The sequence below is a fragment of the Anolis carolinensis genome, chromosome 4, assembly GCF_035594765.1.
Source record: "Anolis carolinensis isolate JA03-04 chromosome 4, rAnoCar3.1.pri, whole genome shotgun sequence".
Classification (NCBI taxonomy): Eukaryota; Metazoa; Chordata; class Lepidosauria; order Squamata; family Dactyloidae; genus Anolis; species Anolis carolinensis.
The window spans coordinates 56830737-56854216 of NC_085844.1; the positions used below are offsets into that span (position 1 = coordinate 56830737).

Genomic DNA, 23480 nt, shown 5'->3' on the forward strand with positions numbered 1-23480 from the left:
AAATTTCCAACATAAAATTATTCATATTTATATGACTATAAATGGAAAAATGCAAACCACAATTTAAAACTAGTCATTATAATACAGTAGCATGTTAAACCTCATGTTCAAAAAAGCAAAACATTATCCACAGATAAACATGTCATAATATACAAGAAAATAACCATTAACCCAGGGGTTCTGCAACAAATCTCCATAGGAAGCAGGTGCCTGTCTCCATTCACCGTACTTGCTATTAGCAAAATAAATGAAAAGATATCTGATAGCACTAACATTGTCTATAGCTATTTGTTCTTTAAAAACATCTAAGCTGCTGAGTACCCAAGCTGCTGAGTACCAGAACTCTGGGCACAGTGGCACAGTGTGTTAAAGCTCTGAGCTGCTGAACTTGCGGACCAAAAGATCCCAGGTTCAAATCCCGGGAGCGAAGTGAGCGCCCGCTGTTAGCCCCAGCTCCTGCCAACCTAGCAGTTCGAAAACATGCAAATGTGAGTAGATCAATAGGTACCACTCAGGCGGGAAGGTAACGGCGCTCCATGCAGTCATCATGCCGGCCACATGACCTTGGAGGTGTCTACAGACAATGCTGACCCTTCGGCTTAGAAATGGAGATGAGTACCAACCCCCAGAGTCGGTCATGACCGGACTTAATATTAGGGGAAAACCAGAACTCTCCATCTTTCTTTTAGCAATTTTCAGTCTTGCTGCAAGAAAGAGAAAGGCGCAAATGCAAACAGTGCCAACAAAGAAGAAAAATAAGACAAGTGCAAAGAAGCCAGAATGGATGTCCAAAGAACTTCTAACTGAGCTAAAGCTCAAAAGTGACATGCACAAGAAGTGGAAAAGGGGAGAAATCACCAAAGAAGAATTCAAACGTATAGCCAACACCTGTAGGGAAAAGGTTCGCAAGGCTAAAGCGCAAAATGAGCTCAGGCTTGCCAGGGACATAAAAAACAACAAAAAAGGCTTTTTTGCTTACGTTGGTAGAAAAAGGAAGAAAAAGGAGGCGATAGGGCCACTGCAAGGAGAAGATGGGGTGATGGTGACAGGGGATAGGGAAAAGGCAGAACTGCTTAATGCCTTCTTTGCCTCGGTCTTCTCACAAAAAGAAAGCCATCTTCAACCTCAGCAACATGGAATGGACGAAGGATTGGGGGAAATCCAACCCCAAATAGGGAAACAAGTTGTCCAGGAACACCTGGCCACTCTAAACGAATTCAAGTCCCCAGGGCCAGATCAGCTACATCCAAGAGTACTGAAGGAACTAGCGGAAGTTATTTCAGAACCACTGGCAATTATCTTCGAGAGTTCTTGGAGAACGGGAGAAGTCCCAGCAGATTGGAGGAGGGCGAATGTGGTCCCTATCTTCAAGAAGGGAAAAAAGAACGACCCAAACAATTACCGTCCGGTCAGCCTCACATCAATACCAGGCAAAATTCTGGAAAAGATCATTAAGGAAGTGGTCTGCGAACACTTAGAAACAAATGCGGTCATTGCTAATAGTCAACACGGATTTACCAAAAACAAGTCATGCCAGACTAATCTGATCTCTTTTTTCGATAGAGTTACGAGTTGGGTCGATACAGGGAATGCTGTGGATGTAGCCTACCTGGATTTCAGTAAGGCCTTCGACAAAGTCCCCCACGACCTTCTGGCAAGGAAACTAGTAAAATGTGGGCTAGACAAAACTACGGTTAGGTGGATCTGTAATTGGCTAAGCGAACGAACCCAAAGGGTGCTCACCAATGCGTCATCTTCATCATGGAAAGAAGTGACAAGTGGAGTGCCGCAGGGCTCCGTCCTGGGCCCGGTTCTGTTCAACATCTTTATTAACAACTTAGACGAAGGGTTAGAAGGCACGATCATCAAGTTTGCAGACGACACAAAACTGGGAGGGATAGCTAACACTCCAGAAGACAGGAGCAGAATTCAAAACGATCTTGACAGACTAGAGAGATGGGCCAAAACTAACAAAATGAAGTTCAACAGGGACAAATGCAAGATACTTCACTTCGGCAGAAAAAATGGAAATCAAAGATACAGAATGGGGGACGCCTGGCTTGACAGCAGTGTGTGCGAAAAAGACCTTGGAGTCCTTGTGGACAACAAGTTAAACATGAGCCAACAATGTGATGCGGCTGCTAAAAAAGCCAATGGGATTTTGGCCTGCATCAATAGGGGAATAGCGTCTAGATCCAGGGAAGTTATGCTCCCCCTCTATTCTGCCTTGGTCAGACCACACCTGGAATACTGTGTCCAATTTTGGGCACCACAGTTGAAGGGAGATGTTGACAAGCTGGAAAGCGTCCAGAGGAGGGCGACTAAAATGATTAAGGGTCTGGAGAACAAGCCCTATGAGGAGCGGCTTAAAGAGCTGGGCATGTTTAGCCTGCAGAAGAGAAGGCTGAGAGGAGACATGATAGCCATGTACAAATACGTGAAGGGAAGTCATAGGGAGGAGGGAGCAAGCTTGTTTTCTGCTGCCCTGCAGACTAGGACATGGAACAATGGCTTCAAACTATAGGAAAGGAGATTCCACCTGAACATCAGGAAGAACTTCCTCACTGTGAGAGCTGTTCGACAGTGGAACTCTCTCCCCGGGGCCGTGGTAGAGGCTCCTTCTTTGGAGGCTTTTAAGCAGAGGCTGGATGGCCATCTGTCGGTGGTGCTTTAAATGCGATTTCCTGCTTCTTAGCAGGGGGTTGGACTGGATGGCCCATGTGGTCTCTTCCAACTCTACTATTCTATGATTCTATGATTCAATGGCTTCTGGTTTAAAATAGTAGGGTTTATGAGATTCTGCAAAGATACTTAGCAAAATTCTGTTAGGGGGTTCAGTATTACTGACTAATTTGTAATCTCCCAAACTTCTTATGGACCTCCACACACATCACATCTGCAAATATGCTCAAGGGCACATCTTTACTCACCAGTTAGCCCAAAGGGCTGCCAAATCAGTTCTGTGGCAACTAAACAAAGCATGGAGCTGATTTATGTTAATATGGGCTAATGCTACATAACAGTGACTTGAAACATGTTAACCAAACTCGCAGGTTACTCAATATTTCCCCCTGAGAAGCTGGGGAAAATTATGACATTAGGCCTATGTAACTTTTGGGCTGGTTCCGAGATAGAACCAGATGCATCTATTTACATGATCACCTTGTATTCCCTGATTTCAGGCAGCACCGCCCCTTCTTGTTGTGACCAGCCCTGGGAGTTGGGATGACAGTGCCTGACAGCCTCCTTACAGTTCCTGGAGGCTATTTCCTTGTTCTTCCGCAGTGATAACCTTGAAAGAGATGGGTGCTTCCTCCTCCAAGCTCCATCATGTCATCACTGTTGGGGAACAAGGAAACAAACACCCTCCAGGAACAGTAAGGGGGGGGCAGGGAGGAAAGGGTGGTAGTGGCCATGTTCAGCTGTATGGATCCACTGACAGCACAGCTGGGCTATATGTCCACTTCCCCACCAAGTATCTCATTGACTGGGTGGGTTTTGGCCCCGAAGAACGCTCCTGGGAAGACGCTTCCACAGTCCATGCCCCCGACTTAGTCCGCCGCTTCCATCAAGCCTACCCTACCAAGCCACGGCCCTGCGACTCTCGGAGAGGGGCCTTGAATGAGGGGGGCCTTGGGAGAGGGGATAGTGTGATGACTCATGGGCCTTGTAGTCCTGTTCCTAGTACTATTGTGGCAGACGAAGAGGAAAACATGGGGTTTTCGCCGGTTCAGCAAGAGCCGGAGTCCCTTCACCTGCAGGATGTTGATGTTTGCCCTCAAGAATTCAGCCAAACAGGCCTTGGGCAGAACTCCCCCCCGTTTCCCAGGAAGGAATCTTATTCTAGGGAAAGGGGAGTCAGAGAAGCCCAACGGAGGAGTTTACGCATCGCTGCCAAACATCAAGCTGATTAGGCCTGCTTCCCTTGGGAAATTCTAAGGAGTCACACATCTGGACAGAGTTGGGTTTCGTTTCTCGTTCTCTAGGGAAAGAGTTCTGTTGGCGGGAAAACGAGACCCAATATAGGTGTTTGGCGCGAGGGATTCTTTGCGGAGTCAATTGATCACCTTCAGGAGAGAGATTGTGTGTGGACTTCGTACCCCAGTTCCTTGCTTCCCGGATCAAGCTTCAAGCCTTGCCCTGCCTCGCGGTTTTACCACGGACCCTGCCTCATGCTTCATGTTTTGCCTTGTCTCCAGTCACGGACCTAGTCAAGAATCAAGTTTATTTCCAGCCTTGTTGTCAAGCTTCATTGGACTCTAAGACTCTGTTATTTCCCCACACTATTGCTTGGCAAAGTGTGTGTTTCAGTCAAGTGGATTAAAACTTTGAACTCTAATATCATTTATTGGACAATACATTTTGGACTATATTTGACCTCATTTGAAAGGTCTGCTTCTGAACTATATTCTTCACTTGTTTTTATTGATTTTATATATTTCTTTAATAAAGATATTAGATAGAGACTGGTCTCTGTGTAAGGTTATTGGTGCCCAGCAGCCAGGGACCTGACAGGTCAATACCTTTTTGCTCACTCAGCCCTTCCTCATTGGGAGGAAACCATGGTGAAGAAGCCAGATTCGCAATAGCAGTACTGCGGTATAAAAATAAGCTCTACCCGCACTTCAGGAAGGAGCCCCATAATACCAAAAGTGTTGCCATACACTAGTAAATAAGTAAGTAAGTAACCTTATTTTTCTATCCCGCACCATCTCCTGGCTGGGACTCGGGGCAGCTAACACGGGACAAAGGCCCGAAAACAATAACCAAAGTACAGCAATTAAAACATTACAAAGAGAAAAAACATAATAAAACAACATTAGGGTGTTTTTTGCCCTAAATGGGACTGGAAAATCAAGCTTCGACTTTTGATTTTAATTGCTGTATATACTTGTAAGTAAAAAAAAAAAGGAGGGAAAAAAACCAACACTTATTTCCTAAATGATAGAGAAAACAGTCACCTCTAAAAACCTTGCAACCTGTATTTCACTTATGAAGAGCATTCAGCCTATATTCAAATATTACTTGTTGTGAGCCTTCAAGTAATTTCCAACGTGTAGGTTTGAGTACGCAAATCACTGCGCAATGTAATAACGTAATGGAAAATAAAATTATTGCCTTGAAAACATTTCTTAATAAACCCTAGAATTCAAATCCTCACGGCTCCTCAGTAATGAAGGAAAAGCACAGTGTTGAAAGCCAGGTGCACTATTGTCTTCATTTTAAGAGCAAACATCGGAGTTTTGAGCTACATTCCCAGAATTGGACACAATCCCAGAACTGATCTATAGCACCTAAATAAATATCAAAAGGAGTGAAATTTTAATCTGCACAGTCCCAGCTTTCTGAAACAGGGGTGAGCAACTTATGTCTTTCCAAATTGTTCATTCAAACTCACATCAGCTCAGCTAGTGGTGATAACAGACAGGTATCACAGTCCAACATTGAGAGGGACAAATGTTGCCTATAAACGGACTAAAAACATTCTCAAGTCATTGTGAAAAAATATAGTTCTATCCTTAAGAAACAGAATGACACATCAGAAATTAAGCAGCTAGCAGATCCATGGCTTACAATTTGTACAATTTATTGGTTTACAAATACATGCACAACCCAAACCTTATTAATGATAACCTTGATATATCTAATATGTAATTACCAAAACTGCCAACACAACAGAAAACCAAGCAATTCTACTTGATTAGAGGTTCGCAGCAGCTTTAGAAAGCTTTGTGAAAACAAAAATATGCAGTGTTATATATTCTGGAGTAGGATAGTAACAGAAAGTGACTGTGTTACTTCATTTATAATAATGGCACAGATCCAACCAAAAATACAGTAGTCTCACTTATCCAACATAAACAGACCGGCAGAATGTTGGATAAGCAAATATGTTGGATAATAAGGAGGGATTAAGGAAAAGCCTATTAAACATCAAATTAGATTATGATTTTACAAATTAAGCATCAAAACATCATGTTATACAACAAATTTGACAGAAAAAGTAGTTCAATATGCAGTAATGCTATGTAGTAATTACTGTATTTACAATTTTAGCACCAAAATATCACAATGTATTGAAAACATTGACTACAAAAATGCAATGGATAATCCAGAACGTTGGATAAGTGAGACTTGTTAATGTGGGATTTGTGTATTGATAGTGTTTAAATGAAATTTGTGTCTTGCCTTGTATTGCATACTGATTGCATCATCCAGAGTGTGCTATAGTCTGGAAAGAGTTAATTACTAAGAAGCTGTGATGACCTTGATGTGTGGCTGGAACTGGGGAGTGTCCAGACACAAGTGTGTGTGCATTGCTGATTGCATCAGTTCTGAGTTGATGTCTGCCTAGAGTCCCATGTTCGTCTGCAAGTCTGTTTGTCTTGATTATTACTGCTTTCAGTAAAACTTGTATATAGTTTTACCATCGTCTCTGATGTCTATTTGTTCTGCATTCCATTGATTCCATCCAACTACTGCTGCACTGCAAATTACTCTGACAAGACTCTACTGTAGTTGCTCTTTCAGCTGGGAGTTCAAACTGCAGAAAGTGCACAACATTAATGTATGACTAAAGGAAAAATATCTCCCTTTTCCATTCTTCTTCTAATTCTCATATGACTCCTCTTTGATAGTGCCTGCCTAATAAGAGCCCTTGGGATGAGTTTATGTCTTTCATCAAGCAATTCCTGCTCTGTTTCTACTCACCCCGTTGATGTAGCATTTAGTCACTGGTTCCACATTAACAGAAGGCAAAATATCAGAATCAATATTCTGCCAAAATATGTAAAAAAAATTATACTTAACGCACACTGAAAACTAAATCTCAGCAGTAATAACTTTGCAGCACAGTAGAGTCTCACTTATCCAAGCCTCACTTATCCAAGTTTCTTGATTATCCAAGCCATTTTGTAGTCAATGTTGTCAATATATTGTGATATTTTGGTGCTAAATTTGTAAATACAGTAATTACAAAATAACATTACTGCGTATTGAACTGCTTTTTCTGTCAAATTTGTTGTAAAACATGATGTTTTGGTGCTTAATTTGTAAAATCATAACCTAATTTGAAGTTTAATAGGCTTTTCCTTAATCCCTCATTATCCTAGATATTTGCTTATCCAAGCTTTCTGCTGGCCCGTTTAGCTTGGATAAGTGAGACTCTACTGTATTAATAGTCTAATGGCCTGTGTACGAATGTATTGCATATGTCAATACCATTTTGAAACCCCTGAAACTATGAGCCCCTCAAAAGAATTATGCCCCTTGGGAGCATTCTTCTTCTTTAAAACAAGGTGTATCCCATATCTTCTTTTAGTTATTTTATATATACTATCTGTGTGTGAGATAGATAGATAGATAGATAGATAGATAGATAGATAGATAGATAGATAGATAGATAGATAGATAGATAGATAGATAGATAGCTGCTGTTTGGAAACCAGAGGGAACTTCTGGAAATGTCCAGTTTTATCTAATGAGTTTGCTGGTTTGAATCAGCATGTACAATTTGACAAGTGAGACCCGCAACTAAATATTGCAATGTGTCCTTAGTAATAGATTCTTCCTTTTCAGGATTTCAACAAACTATGTCCTGCTTTAGTAGGCTTTCCATTCCCACGTTTTCTGCTTTTCCTCTCTCCACAGGGAGATTAGACTAGTGCCCACCTTGTCCATCTTTCAGAAAAATCTAAAAACCTGGATGTTCTACTGTGCTTTTGATTAGCAGTCCTCTGTTCAAGTCCAGCCCTTGCACCTAGATAGACACAGGGCTCTATCTCACATTGCCCCCACCCCAAGTTTTCCTCATATGGCTCTTGCACTTTATCTAGCAGTACTACCTTCGATATTGAGTTGCACTAGTCCTATTAATGCCCCTCAGAATTGTTTTATCCAGACCAGTATTGGCGCAATGATGTTTTTATTATGCTAATTGTGTATAGTCTATCTGTTATTATGATGTTGTTTTATTAATTTTATGCTTTATTTTAACTGTGTTGATTGGGCCTGTCCTCATGTGAGCCGCCCCGAGTCCCTTTGGGGAGATGAAGGCAGGATACAAAAATAAAGTTGTTGTTGTTGTTGTTGTTGTTATGTGGTTACAAAGGCTGGATCTACTACACTGTCCTATATCCCAGGATCTGATCCTAGATTATCTGCTAATCCCAGACCCTTTCTGCACAGCTGTCCAGATTATCTGCTTCGAACTGGATTATATGCAGTGTAGACTCAGATAATCCAGTTCAACATGAACATGAAGAAGCCAAAATAAATAAATACATCATTAGTCTTGTATATTCTACTGGCACTGCTGGTTTTGTCAGGGGATCTGTCTGAGTAAAAGCTGTTTCTGTTTTCAGTCTACCCCCCTCTCTGCAGAATTTGTAATGAAAAGATTCCTACAGGCTAAAAATGATTCATTTGCATTATGCATTTCAAAGAAGAATAACAATTTTATAAACCTCACATATAGTGCAATCCTATGTAAATTTAAGCAGAAGTTTTTTCTATTAGGTTCCATGGTATTGAATCACTAGTAAACAAAATAAATCAATACTTTACTACTGAAATAAATAAGATATTAGATGCAGAGCTTAAACCTAAACAAAGCAACGCATACTGCAAGGATAGAAAACTCAGTAGTATTGCGAGAGGGGGGTGACACAGCCTCATGTGCACAACAAACGAATGGGTGCTACACTCAGCCAATGCTACTACTACCAACATTTGGAAACACCTAAAGTGATCCTATGGTGGCCCAAACAATGAAGTAACCGAAAGCCTGAGAGAAGGAGACAGGACAAGATTGGGATAGGAAAAGTCTAAGGCTGTTTTTCTAAATACAATTTAATTAGAAAAATGAGACACATAGAAGACAACTTACTTGGTGTTTGGGATGTATAGTGGGACTTGGTAGTCACTAGAGTTTGCTTCCAGGAACTCCTGTGGATATCGAAATCTGTGGTTACTGAAGTCCCATTATATACACTGGTGTAATGAAATAGTGAACCTTATATAAAATGGCAAAATCAAGGTTTGTTTTTTGGCTTTTTTGTCAGTTAGGGAATATATGGTTGAATATGGTAGAAAGTCTGTGGATACAGTGGGCCAAACTGTACTTGAGGATTTGATTGGCCCAAAATGAAGCATGCGTGTATTTGCTTATGCATGCATGTATATGTGAACATACATTCACACTTTGGGGTTGGAAGCACAAGACTTTTTCACCTTTGATATCAGATGTGATCCAAGCTTCCCTAATTTGGTATTCTCTAAATAATTTGGTGTCAAGCAGCGCCAAACCAGATATGAAACATTTGAAATGAGGCAGAAATAATTGGTATTATCCATGAATGTCTGGAATTGCACAGCAACGGCCTGCTTAATCCGCTTTGTTCAAGGCAATGTATATTTCTATTAGTTTGTTAGTTCAAGGAAGGCTTTTTACAAGTGTGACCTCACAAACATCATTTGCAAGGCTGCTGTCACATGTTCTCACTGATTTCAGGCTGGATCTCACTGCCCTATATCTCAGGATCTGATCTCAGATTATCTGATTCTCCCAGATTGTGTGGCAGTATAAACTCACACAATCCAGTTCAAAGGAGATTATTTGGGATCAGATTCTGAGATGTAGGGCAGTGTAGATTCAGCCTCAGGGCCCTTCCAGGCAAGCACTTAATCCAGTGTAAAAAAGTGGGATTAAAATCTCTAGTACTTTAAGGAGAGTCCTCACACGGAGCCATTAGTCCCAGGAAATGGCCCCCAAAATGAAGGTTTGGGTAATGTATATTAAAATCATGGCAACTACACTTATTGATAACTGGCAAATAGAAAGAGAAAACGTGGAGGAAGTGACAGACTTTATTTTTCTAGGTGCGAAGATCACTGCAGATGCAGACTGTAGCCAGGAAATCAGAAGACGTTTACTTCTTGGGAGAGAAATGGCCAACCTTGACAAAATAGTGAAGAGCAGAGACATCACACTGGCAACGAAGGTCCGCATAGTCAAAGCAATGGTATTCCCCATAATAACCTATGGATGCAAGAACTGGACCATAAGGAAGGCTGAACGAAGGAAGATAGACGCTTTTGAACTCTGGTGCTGGAGGAAAATCCTGAGAGTGCCTTAGACCGCAAGAAGATCCAACCAGTCCATCCTCCAGAAAATAATGCCCGGCTGCTCACTGGAGGGAAGGATATTAGAGGCAAAGCTGAAGTATTTTGGCCACATCATGAGGAGACAGGAAAGCTTGGAAAAGATCACGATGTTGGGGAAAATGGAAAGAAAAAGGAAGAGAGGCCGACCAAGGGCAAGATGGATGGACGGTATCCTTGAAGTGACTGGCTTGACCTTGAAGCAACTGGGGGCGGTGACAGCCGACAGGGAGCTCTGGCATTGACTGGTCCATGAGGTTACGAAGAGTCAGAGACGACTAAACGACTGAGTAGCAGCATATTAAAGGGAACTACAAAAGGTTCTAAAGTTTTCTTTTAATTATTTTTCTTATTGATTCTCCAAGATGCTCTGCACCTCACAAACATTGGTGTGGATATAACCAAATGCCCACAAGCAGATTTCCTGTCATCACCTCTCCTAACCCACCTGATGCTTAATATAATAGTCTTAATATGTGTGCGTTATTTTGTAAGTTAATTTCTGATAACTCTTTAGGGAGATCAGCTATATAAACATCTTGCTGGTCCTATTTGCCTGATCATTTGGGGGGAACTGAGCCTTGCCCCATCCTTGACCACTGTTCACTATGTGAATACAGTATTCTGAAATACTGGACTAATTTTCTTTTGAAATTCTTTTTTCAGTTCCATTATCCATTACAATCTCTAGTATGTCTTCCTTTTCTGTCACCAGCTTGGACACACGGTATTTCTCATTTCATATACAGTATGGTAGAAATTTTTCATGTAATATCGGGAACACTGCTTTGTTTGAATAGATCCGAGCAATATTCCAAGGCTTATGACAATCCCTGGTATACCCTTTCTTGGACATTGGAATACATATTTAGTGTTTCCTACCTTTGAGCCATTATTTGTTGGCAATTTTTTTTCTTTGAATCTGAATGGATTCCATCTCTATAGCTTGAAATAGCTGTATTGTTATGTCAGCTATTCAGAGTGATTTTTCCTTTTGATCTCAAGTGCTCTGACATCTTATTTCACTTCATTTTCTAAAATTGTCACTTCGTCTTCAAATGGCTCTTCATTGAAAGAACATCTCTTATATAGTTCCTCTATTGCCACTACTGTATTACTGTTTCTTTATATACACAGTGTGTTCCCCCTTTGGTCTACATAGCATTCCTGATCTTTAGTTGTGAAATATATTATTTGGGCTATCCTTTTGTTTGTCTTCTGGTTCTTTGCACTGAATGTAATAGTGCTTTTTGTACCCCCTTGATGATTGTCACCTTGTTGTGGGAAGGGGCTTGAGTGTTCCAATGAACCTACGGGCGTAACCACTGGAGTCATGCAGCCTGGGGGGGGGGGGGCAGGGGAGGTCCCAGATCGAGTACAATCCAAAGACCTCAACGGCCGATCAGGTGGAATATAACATGGTACATGTTACAACGGCTGTGGAGGCAGAAGAAGGCTGCAACAGATTGAGAAGCAACTGTCATCATGTTAACCCCGCTACTGGTTGGGACCCTCACTCTGTGAAGACTGTGTGTTGATCGGCTGTGCACCGACCTCAACACTTTTTTAAAAAAAAACTCATGCACAGGCGTTTTCCAAGAACTTGGAAGGCCATCATACTCAGGCAACGAGGGATCGCCTAAGTAAGTAAGCTTTTTGTACCTATGCACATGTCACTGAATAGCTTGGCTCAAGAGTCTTGATCCTGTTTATGTACCATTTACTTCTGTTTCTGAGGGAGTTTAATTTATTATCCAACAATGCTTTTTTGTAGTGTTACTGATCAACTACTGAACACTTACATAAAACCTACTGAACTGATGGGTCAACTTTAGGTTGCTACAAGGTTGAGTATTATTATTAATGAAGTACTACATATCATATTACCCTGTTCCCCAGTCCACACTCTACATTGTGCCCATGAAAAAGTAAGCAATAGACAAGCCTATTCTTACTACAAAATACGAACTTATTACTTTGCTGTTTGTCACAACCTTTTGTTTTGATGAAGACTTACATTTACTGTGAAAGATTAATCAATTAAAAGTATGGCCACTGTGTCAATAAAAGAATCCATTAAAACTGTATCTGTACACAAACACATTACAGCCATCCCTCCACATTTGCAGTTTTGACTTTTGAGGATTTGGTTATTTATGATTAAAATGGTTTCTCTAGGAATCTTTAGGTCATCCAGTGTGACTCAAGTAACTTCCCCAGATCATGCTGGAGAAACTAGAGATTTCTGGAGGGGTCACTTCTCTAGGAACCTCCAGGTCCTAGAGAAGTGGACCTGTGGTCAGCTTCCAGTGGAAGTTGACCATAGAGTCGTGGTGAAAGACCTAGAAATTTTTAGAGACACATTTTCTCAGGTATTAAAACAGCAATTTTTATTCATAGTATTTCACTTTCACAGGGGTCAATGACTGCCCTGTGTACATCATACCACAAAGCAAGAAAGTGTTAACTTGCCATTTTCTGCCTGCACATATGCAGGGATATATGGGATATATCCAAATCATATGCCCCTCCCCAGATATTTTTGAAATTTAAGTCCCAGTAACCCTAATTCTCACAGTCAATGTGGTTATAAATGGCTGCGGCAGTCCAACAATATATTAAGCACCAAATGACTCTCACACTCGCCCTACATCAATAAGTATACATTCAAAATGAACTGGAACCAACTGAAGTTGGTTTGCTTTTCAATACTCTGTTCTCAGGTCAACTAGACAATTATCATAGCCCTAGAAAGAATCATATGATTCCTACCATAATGTCTAGCTAAATGGCCCTGCAGCTGCCAAATGCTCACTCTTCTGTTAATTATATTTGTAAGGGTCTAATGACATTCAAAGCATTTAAGGAAAGAAGTTCCCTTAAATAACCAGCTGTCGGTGGATGATTGTCACTTAAAGCTTGTTATTTATTCATTACAAGACAGCTTTTTTGATCTTTTAAATGAGTAAACAGAATACTCACACTTTAAACAAACAGGCTGCAGCAGCTTCCCATTAAACGGAGATCAGCACAGAAAAACAGCAGAACAAGAGCTCATGAGTAATGCATGACAACACCAGATAATAAATTAAGAGATTAAGATCTCAAATTCTGGGGTAGATCACAATTAAAACAAAATACTATACAAGTTACTTTGGATGGTAGTCTATCAGTTTTACCACCTGAACACTGCATAGACACTCCTATCAATCTTTTTGAATGAGCACATTCAAAGAACAGGGATTTACAGAAGCTGATTTAATATGCTAAAATTCAATCGACAGTTTGATCAATGCCATTAGAATGGCAAAGAGGAAAGAACACACTGAAGATCTTGGCATTCTCTTCGAACATACAAAGTCTAAACAGCATGGTTCTGTCCCATGGAAAGTTATCTGTTTGTCATCAAAAGCCACATTCTTGAGCACAAAAAAGGTAGGAACCATTTGAGGCACAGACTCATCTTGTTGCTTCTTTGTACAATAATGGTAGAGAAAACTGATAGGAAGTAAGATATATAGAGATGGCACTATCCTTTCACAATTATTGTTGTTACCTGCTTTCAAGCAGACTCCAACTTATGGGAAGTATATCCTAGGGTCTAGTTATCAAGATTTTTTCAGAGATTTGCCACTTCCTTTTGAGACTGAGAGAGTGTAACTTGCCCACATTCACCCAATGGGTTTACGTGGGTCAGAAGAAATCTAAACTCTGGTTTCCAGGAGTCCCAGCCTAATATTCAGACTATTACATGTTGCTAGTTATCTCTGGCATCTACTTCTAGTTTTTATGTTCTTTTTAAAAATAGAGGCATACAAAAAGATGTTATCCTGGTTGAAGAAAAAATATTTCCCAAATTATTTAAAAGTGGGTGCATATTTATCTCTGCAAACAAAAACAAAACTAAGCCAATCATAAGTTTTATATTTCCAACAGAAACGTTCGAATCCAGATTTTTGTGGAGACTGCTTTTTCTAAACAGGTCTTTTTTTTCCTTTGAAAGAGTGATGATTTGATTTGGCTTACAGTGCAATACTATCTGTCCCTCCTCAGAATTAAGTACTGCTGTGTTCAAGAGCACTTTTCCTCAGCAAAGTGTGTACAAAATTCAAGTAGTATTCATTTAAAAATAATTTGGAACAAGAATCAAAGAACTAAAATGGAAATTGGATATTTCCCATTAAAATTCAAATTAAAAGATCAAAATATGCAAACAGTCAAGTCTCTATCAACCTTAAAATCTTGCCCAAAGAATAAAGCATTACAGTACTATACTTCAAAGAAATGTTATGGCTCAGACTTTATTATGCCACTGTGTGAAGATTGTTCTCATGAAATAAAGTTCTAGAAAGAACTCTAACTGACTGGGTGCTCATTGTCTTTGCTTACTATCTTTTTTAATGGACTTGCTTTTATGCTACATGTTTTGAGCATTTGCTCTCCTCATCTCGTTTTCCATGATTTCTGAGAACAATTTAGATTTGTAAACTTCTGCTAAACCCTAGTACTTCTTAAGTAACAGAAAGAAATAGCATTGAATGTGCAGAGTGACCTCTCCTTGCTCCCCCCCCCCCCCACACACACACACATTCACCTTTGAGCTTAGGTGTAAACTTCCACATGTAGTCTTGAATCCTGTTATTATGTCACAACCGATAAATTGTGTTGGCACTGAATCAACCTGAGCTCATCCATTCCTCATCTACGACCCCGTACAGTTAGCAAGGTGATTGTTCTGTCCCCTTCTCTCAGTTAGTGCATATCTTTGCCCATAGATTTGACACACCTGTATCTATATAGCATCAGGCTGCTAACTTATTCATTACTGAATTAAGAGAAAAGTATCCTACATAGATCTCAGGAACTCAGCAGTGCAAATCTCAACTGGTTTTGTGAGATATGATTATTGTTTTCCTGACGTGTACAAAGTACAGATTGTGTATTACTTGCTGGAGCCTCTATAATATCTAGATTGCAAGAGACCCGATTCTGTCCTCTCTGCTTCTGTTCAGAGAGTGGAATAAGTTACTTTACTGGACTACAACACTCAGGTTTGGCTAACCAGCATGACTGGTGAAACTGCCCATGCTGGATGTTGGATTCTAGTTGTGGACACAAAATGAATACTTTATCTTATTGAACTGCAACACTAAGGCTGGATCTACACTGCCATATAACCCAGTTCAACACAGTTAATCTGCATTATATGGCAGTGCAGATCCAGCCTTTTGTCAGGTAACCCATGCAGCTGGAGTTGGATGTATGCAGTTGCCCATACATCCTGAATTAAGAGAAAGATATTAGATCTCAGAAACACAGAAAAACGTGTTAGGCAAGTGCGTCTTCCCAACAGGCCCCAAATGCTTCTGAGGATGTGCACAGAATCATAGAGTTGGGAAAAACCACAGGGGCCACCCAGTCCAACCTCCTGCCATCAAAGCACTCTTGAGAGATGGACCTCCAGCCTGTGTTTAAAGACTACAAGAGAAAGAGACTGCCACACTACAAGCAGCAGTGTATTCCACTGCCAATACCTCTAGCTGTCAGAAAGTCTAAGATTTAGGTGGAATCTCTTTTCCTGTAATTTGAATCAATTGCTCCATGTCCTAGCCTCCAGAGCAAAATAAAACTAGCTTGCCCCTCCTAAAAGTGACAACCTTTCAGATATTTAAACGTGGCTATCTTGTCTAAGTATCTCAGCCTTCTTTTCTCCAAGTTAAACATACCCAACTCTTCAACTGTTCCTCATGCTTCTGGACCACTTGCAGGAATCATGAAGGGCAAGGGGCCTCTGCTTTGATAAACCACAGACACTTCCTTCCCCACTTCTCCAAGCCCCCTGAGCATGTGCAGAGATTAAGAAGGCAAGGGATCTCTACCTGAGAAGTCCTGCATAAACCCCAGACCCTCTCCCACTCCCTCAAGCCCCCTGAGCACATGCAGAGTGATTCTGGACCAGTGGAGGGATTATGAAGGCAAGGGGCTGTCATAAAATCTCATAAAATCACAACATTGGAAGAGATCATGAGGGCCATCCAGTATAAGCCCCTGAACCCTCTCCCACTGCTTCCAATTTCCTGAGCATGGGCCAGTGCAGGGATTATGAAGGCAGGGGTCTTGTCTTGTATAAACCTCAGACCCTCTTGCACTTCACTCAAGTCCCCTGAGCACATGGAGAGTGATTCTGGACCAGTGCAGGGATTATGAAGGCAAGGGGTCTTGCCTTGTATAAACCCCAGACCCTCTCCCACTTCGCTCACATCCCCTGAGCATGTGCAGAGTGATTCTGGCCTGTGCAGGGATTATGAAGGCAAGAGGTCTCTGCCTGAGAAGTCCTGCATAAACCCCAAACCCTTCCCCACTCCCTAAAGGTCCCTGAGCATGTGCAGAGTGATTCTGGACTATTGCTGGTATTATGAAGGCAAAGGGGGGGGGTCTTGCCTTGTATAAACCTCAGACCCTCTCCCACTTCATTCAAGTCCCCTGTGCATGTGCAGAGTGATTCTAGCCCAGTACAGGAATGATGAAGGCAAGGGATCTTGCCATGTATAAACCCCAGACCCTCTCCCACTTCACTCAAGTCCCCTGAGTATATGCAGAGTGATTCTGGGCCAGTGCAGGGATTATAAAGGCAAGGGGTCTTGTCTTATATAAACCCCAGACCCTCTCCCACTTCACTCAAGTCCCCTGAGTATATGCAGAGTGATTCTGGGCCAGTGCAGGGATTATGAAGGCAAGGGGTCTTGCCTTATATAAACCCCTGACCCTCTCCCACTTCCCTCAAACCCCCTGTGCAAGTGCAGAGTGATTATGGACAACTAGCATGGATTCCGAAGGCACGGGGAGGCCTTCCGTGTGCCCCGGCCCTCCTGGCTGAGGAGGGAGGTCCTCTCTTCGCCTTCTCGCGTGCCCACCCTTCTAGGCCTCCTTCCTTACCGGGACCTCTGCAGCTCGAAGGCGGCGGCGCTGGCGGGCACGGGCCCGGCTTGCTCGAGGGCGCAGCAGGCGTGGTAGCCCTGCGGGGCGGCGCGGGCGAAGGCGGAGAGGGGCAGGATTCCCTGAGTGAAGGAGCTGAGGCGGCCCCTCGCCCCTCCGACGCCCGACGGACCCTGCGGGCTGGCGAAGGCGTCTTCCTCCCCCTCTTCTTCCTCCTCCTCCTCGTCGTCGCCTTCCTCGCTCCGGGAGGCCCCGAAGGGACTCATCGTGAACCGGAGGCAGGCGGAGGGGGCGTTGTAAGCCCCGTGTTGCTGCTGCTGCTGCGGCGGCGACTGGAAAGCGCCGGAGCCGAACCGAGTCCTGATGCTATTGCTGGGGCCAACGGGAGCCCTGCCCGCCAACACGGGACCGTCCCCGCTGCCTCCCCCTTCTCGGTCTCCTTCCCCGCCGCCGCCTTCGTCCTCCTGCAGCGCCGGCCGCCCATCCAGGGAGATGTTGGTGAGGAAGGAGAGCGCGGCTTGCCTGCGGCGGGGGTCCATGCGCGGCGGCGGCGGGGGAGCCTTCCTCGGGCAAGAGGGGTGCGGAAGGAAAGCCTGCCCGCCGCCGTGGGCGCTCCCGGGGCTGCCGCCACTGCTGCTTCTGCTCCCGGGGCTGCTGCGGGGAGCCAAGGCCGGAGGAGCCGCCGCCATTGCCATTGTCCTGCGGAGGAAGGAATGCGCCGGGCTAAAACCCCGCTCGGAGGCCCTGAAGCGTCGGCCGGGCTCGGGGCTGAGGCCACATGTTTCTCCTCAGAACTGGCTGCCTTTCTCTTCCGAAGGGTTGCCTTTCCCCCTTGAATTAGCTACCCTTCCCCTCAGAGTTGTCTCTCTCCTCCCTCAGAACTGCCTGCCTTTCAACCTCAGAACTGCCTGTCTCTTCCCTCAGAGCTGCCTGCCTTTCCCTCCCTCAAAACTGTCCACCTTTCCCCTCAGATCTTTCTGCATTTTCTCTCAGAATTGCCTGCCTTTTTATCCTCGAAACTATCTGCCTTTCCCCTTCAGAACTGTCTCCTTTTTGCTTCCCCTCAAAACTGTCTCCTTCCCCCCTCAAAACTATTTGCTTTCCCCCCTCAAAATTGTCTCCCTTTTGCCTCAAAACTATCTGCTTTCTCCCCTCAGAATTGGCTCCTTAGCCCCTCAGAACTGTCTGTTTTTTCCCGCCTCAAAACTGTCCACCTTTCCCCTCAGATCTTTCTGCATTTTCTCTCAGAATTGCCTGCCTTTTCAACCTCAAAACTATCTGCAATTCCCCGTCTATGTGCCCCCCCCCCTCTCAGAACTGTCTTCCTTTCCCCCTCAGAGCTGCCTGCCTTTTATCTCCCCCTGAGCTGCTTCTCTGCGGCGCCCTCAGCAATCCCTTCCTCTTCTCCTCCCTCCTTGGCTCTCCTCTTCCTCTTCCTCCCCTCCTTTTCCCAAGTTATTTTCCTCCTCCTCCTCCTCCTCCTCCTCCTCCTCCTCAAGAGGAGCTCTTGCACCGAGGGGCAGCACCACCACCAGCAGCCGCCACCAAAACAACACCACGGTCACGTGGGAGAAAAAAACAAAAGCTCCCAAAGCCAGCCAAGCAGGAGGAGGAGGAAGGAGAAAGAGGAGGAAGCTTGGTTTTTAAAGAAGCCCGTTCCGCCTTTTTTTGTCACACACACAAACACGCGCTTCTTCTGTTTCTTCTTTTCCTTCTTCCTCCTCCTACTGTGGATTTCAATGGGAGAGGAGCCCAGGAAGGTGGAGTCTGTGGAAACTGGAGCTTCTCCTCGCAGCACATGGTTTTCTTGAGCAGGTTATATGTCTTTTTTTTTTTAAGGAAGGAAACAGTAGGAGGGTTGGTTGCTGTGAGTTTTCCAAACTGTATGGCCATGTTCCAGAAGCATTCTCTTCTGACGTTTCACCCACATCTATAGCAGGCAGCTTCAGAGGTTGTGAGGTCTGTTGGAAAACTATGCAAGTTTTAGGGTTGTTGTATGTATTTCGGGCTGTGTGGCCATGTTCCAGAAGTATTCTCTCCTGACGTTTCGCCCACATCTATGGCAGGCATCCTCAGAGGTTGTGAGATATGGATAAACTAAGTGAGGAAAGGAAAGAATATATATCCATACCTCACAACCTCTGAGGATGCCTGCCATAGATGTGGGCAAAACGTCAGGAGAGAATACTTCTGGAACATGGCCACACAGCCCGAAAGACATACAATAACCCTGTGATCCCGACCATGAAAATCTTCGACAACACATATGCAAGTTTTCCAACGTAGGTTTTTTTTTTTGCATTTTTATTTTTTATTTCAAAACAACTTTAGACAAATGATCTTAGTATACAAATCTGATTTCTTTTTTTTCACAATCTAAAGATAGTGGCACAGCGTGTTAAAACACTGAGCTGCTGAACTTGCGGACCAAAAGGTCGCAGGTTCAAATCCAGTGAGCGGAGTGAGCACCTGCAGTTAACCCCAGCTTCTGCCAATCTAGCAGTTCAAAAACATGCAAATGTGAGTAGATCAATAGGTACCGCTCAAGTGGGAAGGTAATAGTACTTTGTGCAGTCTTGCCGACCACATGACCTTGGAGGTATCTACAGACCACGCCGGCTCTTCGGCTTAGAAATGGAGATGAGCACCAACCCTCAGAGTCGGACATGACTAGACTTAATGTCAGGGGAAAACCTTTACCTTTACCTAAAGATAGTTCCCTCATTGCTTTTCAGTACAATGGTTTTGTGTTTTTTTTTCTTCAACCTGAAGGATACAACTACAGAAGTGCTCATATTCACAAGGGGTTTTGAAAACAATGCATCATGTTAGTCACCAAACTGCAGATTGAATACTAGTTATTTTACAGAGACATTCTAGTGTTTTAAATTTTAAAAAAGTGAACATGCAACACTAGAACAGTGCAAGTTCAAGTAAGGCCAAGTCAGTAACCACACAATGTCATTGCAAAAGGGGGTGGGGGAGAGTTTTAAAAAGCCATTGAATCAGAAATCTTACAGCAGATTTAACTACAGTTTTATCTACAAGAAGGCTTCGGTATACTAAAGGCACTGCTTGGTCTTTCCAACATTGTTTTCACTTGCATAGTTTTCCAACAGATCTCACAACCTCTGAGAATGCCTGCCATAGATGTGGACGAAACAGCAGAGAATGCTTCTGGAACATGGCCATACAGCCCGGAAACTTCACAGCAACCCAGTGATTCCGGCCATGAAAGCCTTAAACAACAGTAGGAGGGTTGCTAAAAGCTTCGCGGTTTTTGGATCCCTTCATCACAACAATGTACTAAGAAAGCGCTCGCTCGTTTTCCACTACTTCCTCTTATTTCTCCACTTCCTCTCCTTCTCCTTTGCCATACAAATTTTCCTGTTTGTGGTCTCTGGACTCAAGTTCAGCTCAAGTTAAGGATGCACGAAAACAATCCTACAGTTTGGGGTAGCAGTTAAAACCCCTCTCCTATCCAAAACTTGATGGCTATTCCGTTCCTTTGGTTTTGGAGAGTATATAGCCTCACTAAAGGCTTTTCCAGGCATGAAACAATCAGGGCCTGCTAACACCTCCCAACAAAGGATTCCCCCAGGCAGGAAGCAGCCAGGCTTTAAAGCTAAAAGGCCATTCAGTGCTAATCAAGGTGGCCAATTGCAACATTCACACTTCCAACAGACAAGAGTTCTTTCTCCTACCCTGGACCTTCCACAGATATATAAACCCCATTTGCCTAGTTTCCAACAGACCTCCCAACCTCTGAGGATGCCTGCCATAGATGTGGATGAAACAGCAGAGAATGCTTCTGGATCATGGCCATACATCCAGGAAAACTCACAGCAACCCAGTGATTCCGGCCATGAAAGCCTTCGACAACACAGTAGGAGGGTTGCTAGAAGCCTCACAGGGTTTTTGGCTCCCTTCATCACAACTATGTGCTAAGAAGGGCTTTTCTTCCACTACTTCCTCTTCATCCTCCTTCTTTACTTCCTCCTCTTCCTCGCCTTCTCCTTTTCTGCCATGCAGATTTTCCTGTTTGTGGTCTCTGGACTCAAGTTTGGCTCACATTAAGGTTGCACCAAAACAATCCTACAGTTTGAGGTAGCAGTTAAACTCCTCTCCTATCCTGAACTTGGTGGCTATTCAGTTCCTCTTATTTTGGAGAATATGTGGCTCCACTAAAGGCTTTAGAGGAGACTGGCAATCGATCCACTCAGGGTACACCATTCCCTTTCACTGTACTGGATTTAATACCAACAGATATTAGTCCAAAGTGAAGCTGCTGCAAAAAATAATGGGACGTATCAGGCTGTATCTGTAGAATCAATGCATTTTGACTCCCAGTTTGACTGCCATGGCTCAATTGTAAGAAACCATGGGTTTTGTAATTTGATGAGGCACCAGTGCTTTTTGACAAGAGAAGGCTAGAGAAATGTGTTGTCAAAGGCTTTCATGGCCGGGATCACAGGGTTGTTGTATATTTTCCGGGCTGTATGGCCATGTTCCAGAAGTATTCTCTCCTGACATTTCGCCCACATCTATGGCAGGCATCCTCAGAGGTTGTGAGGTATGGAGAAACTAAGCAAGGAAGGTTTATATATATATATCTGTGGAAAATCCAGGGTGAGAGAAGAACTCTTGTCAGTTGGCTAGAGACTTTGTAAAATGACAACTCCCATATTGCCATAGCATTGAGGTGTGGCAGTTAAAGTGTCAGCATTAATTTGACATTAATTTGACAATATAGGTCCATCCTATATGTCCATTAAAGACTTTTGGGGACACCCAGGGTGCATCTACACTGTAGAATTAATGCAGTTTGACTCTACTTTAACTGCCATGCCTCAATGCCATGGAATCATGGGTTTTGTAGCTTGTTGTGGCACTAGCACAATTTGGCAGAAAAGGCTAGATCAGGGGTCCCCAAACTTTTAAAGCAGAGGGCCGGTCCACAATCCTTCAGACTGTTGAGGGGCCGAATTATCATTTGAAAAAAAATACAAACAAATTCCTATGCATACTGCACATGTCTTATTTGTAGTGCAACAACAGCAACAACAACGAAAGAACAATACAAATACAATATTTAAAAATGAAAACAATTTTAACCAACATAAACCTATTAGGATTTCAATGGAAAGTGTGGGCCTGCTACTAGCCAATGAGATAGTCAAGTTAATTAGGATTGTTGTTGTTGTTGTGTGCCTTCAAGTCATGTCAGACTTTGGCCGAGCCTAAGTCTAAAATTAATTATTTATTTACTACATTTATATCCCACCCTTCTCACCTCGAAGGGGACTCAGAGCAGCTGTATGTACATACAATATATTATATTATTAGCATAACACAATATTAGCATTATATATTACTATATTGAACTATACCACTATACTATTATATAATATCTAATATATAACATATAATTAATATTATTATATGGTATTACTATTAGTATTATATTGTATAACATAAGATTATTATCAATACTATATATATATATATATATATATATAAAATGTATTATATTATTAAAACTGATATAAAAATATTATATTATAAAACTGAGGGCAGGGGCCAGGTAAATGACCTTGGAGGGCCGCATCCGGCCCCCGGGCCTTAGTTTGGGGACCCCTGGGCTAGATTATAAAATTACAGGATTCCATAGCATTGAGCCATAGCAGTGAACATAGTGCCACACTGCACTAATCCTACAGTGTAGATGCATTCTCAGTCATCAAACGCTGATCTGTCTCCATGGTAAGGATTATCTCAATGTAATGTAAGGGTTCCATGGCTTTATGTTTTTCTGAATAAATGTGTTTGTTATGTGCATCTGAATGACTGAGTTCTTGTTGTGTGCTTTCAAATAATTTCCAATTTATGGTAACCTTAAGGCAAACCTATCACACAGTCTTCTGGGACTGAGAGTATGTGACTCATCTAACATTACCTAGTGGGCTTCTATGACCGAGCAGGAAATCGGACCCTGGTCTTCAGAGTCTTGGGGTTCATTTTCACTGACCACTTAGCAGCCTCGCAGTGAAGCTGGCTCAGAAAAAAACTGCAGACAGACTGAGATTTCTGGAACAGGTTTGAGACCAGGATGGTGATTACATTAACAATGGAAGGCAGCCTCAAACTGATTCCATAATCCACAATATCTATTTGCTTGACACCCACCAGAGAATACACCCCCCATACACACACACATAATTTCCACGTGAGATGTGTACAATGTGCTCCATAGCCATATAAAATGGAAAAAACAAGCAGAAAGTGACAGTAGTAGAGGTATTCAATTACTTATCCCAATTGGCCGATTGTTCCCTTGCTGCCCAGCTATGCCCTTTGGGCATTTTCGTCAGTTCTCTTCTGTT

General features: G+C 42.8%; 1 protein-coding gene across 2 annotated transcripts in view; it reads right to left on the reverse strand.

The window, feature by feature from the left end:
* The window catches only part of cables1 (Cdk5 and Abl enzyme substrate 1), a 59962-nt gene extending 41224 nt beyond the window's left edge, over positions 1-18738 (reverse strand). Inside the window, exon 1 of one of the 2 annotated variants that reach the window (XM_008108637.3) lies at positions 17098-18738. In XM_008108637.3, coding sequence (XP_008106844.1) covers positions 17098-17792 — 695 coding nt within the window. In that variant the 5' untranslated portion in view covers positions 17793-18738. The remainder of the gene's footprint in view (positions 1-17097) is intronic. The other variant, XM_003219673.3, reaches the window with a different exon arrangement.
* Positions 18739-23480: the final 4742 nt, after the last annotated feature.